The 1,432-nt window shown below is 55.3% G+C and overlaps 1 protein-coding gene across 1 annotated transcript in view; it reads right to left on the reverse strand.

Annotated features, from left to right (window-relative positions):
- Nucleotides 1–1,383: 1,383 nt before the first annotated feature.
- Nucleotides 1,384–1,432, reverse strand: part of PNLIPRP1 (pancreatic lipase-related protein 1) — an 18,037-nt gene continuing 17,988 nt past the window's right edge. The window contains 1 exon segment of the mRNA XM_010859286.1: nt 1,384–1,427. Coding sequence (XP_010857588.1) covers nt 1,384–1,427 — 44 coding nt within the window.

A 1,432-nucleotide genomic window follows, 5' to 3' on the forward strand; every position in this document is an offset into this window, starting at 1 on the left:
GAGCCCACTCGCCCTCGAGTTTTGTGGGTTTTTTTTTTTTTTAATACTTTTCTTTCTTTATTTTTAGCTGTGTTGGGTCTTTGTTGCTGAGTGGGCTTTTCTCTAGTTGCAACGACCTGGGGCTACTTTCCACCTGCAGTCTGTGGGCTTCTCGTTGTGGCGGCTCCTCTTGTTGTGGGGCTTGGGCTCCAGGGCGTGAGGGCTTCAGCAGTTGCGGCACTCGGGCTCAGTAGCTGTGGCTCCCAGGCCCTAGAGCATAGGCTCAATAGTTGCGGTGCACGAGCTTAGGGATTGAACTCATGTCTCGTGCCTTGGCAGGTGGATTCTTTACCACTAAGCCATTCAGGGAAGCTCTGCCCTCAAGTCTGAAGCTCAGTAACACCTGATGTGCCACCAGGGGTTAGAAACTGCTGTGGTGGTTGGGTGACCAAGAGGGGAGATACTCAGGGGAGGCGATGAGTTTCCCTCAGAGCCCCCCCGGGGTTGATCATGGGACAGGCTGGACCACCTTGAACACCCCTCCCTCCACCAGGTAGAGAACACCTTTGTGGGTTAGGACTCATGGTGAGGTCTGGTTGGCTGAGTCATACCCACCCTCCCACGTCAGAAAAATCCCTCTCTACAGGGTCGGCATTGGACACTCCCCTCAGAAGCCATTCCCTGGACCCCTTCTCAGCACTTGACCCTGCCTAGGATGGCATTGCCCGGCAGGCAGAGAGAAGGCTTTGAGGCAGCCTCAGTCCAGGGACCGCGGGGGGCGGGGTGGGGTGGGGACTGGGAGACTGTCTATGCTCTGCAAATGTTCCCACCACAGCCTCTGGAAGCCGGAGCCCCTTTAACCTCACCAAGAGCCAAAGCTTCCGGGTGGGCCCATCACCACCAAATTTACCACCACAAAGAGGCCACGTCCTAGCACAGCCTTCCGTGATCTCAAGGCAGCCAGGGAGAGGCCTGACCCTCAGTCCCAACAACAGGACAGTGATCCTCTCTATGTGCTGGAACAGCAAACACCCCCCTGCCACCCTCCCCAAGCCTGCTCTGGGACTCTTGCCTCACTTGTAGATCAAGGGGCAGGGCTAAAGCTCTGCTGAGGCCCCTCAACGCCCACCCTCTGTTGAGGGAGTTCCACTGCTTGTTGCCACCCCCTCAGATGAGAAGAAGACAGTGGGCACAAGGACCAAGGAAACTGGGTTGGGGGAAAAGACGTGGTAACTGGAGGTCAAGGGCAGGAAATCCAAATATATGGAAAATGTGCAGGACATTTAAAAATATTCAGTTTCCAAATGTCCCATAGCGGGCAGCTGACATCAGCAACAGAGGAGAGCAGATAGATGCATGAATGGATTTTATTGGTGTCACACGCAGTGGCACCGTGCCTGGCGTTTAACAGGGCATGAGAGTGAGCAGGACGTCTTCTCTCACGGTGTCTTCG

Source organism: Bison bison, unplaced genomic scaffold (genome assembly GCF_000754665.1).
Source record: "Bison bison bison isolate TAMUID 2011002044 unplaced genomic scaffold, Bison_UMD1.0 scf7180017864456, whole genome shotgun sequence".
Taxonomy (NCBI): Eukaryota; Metazoa; Chordata; class Mammalia; order Artiodactyla; family Bovidae; genus Bison; species Bison bison.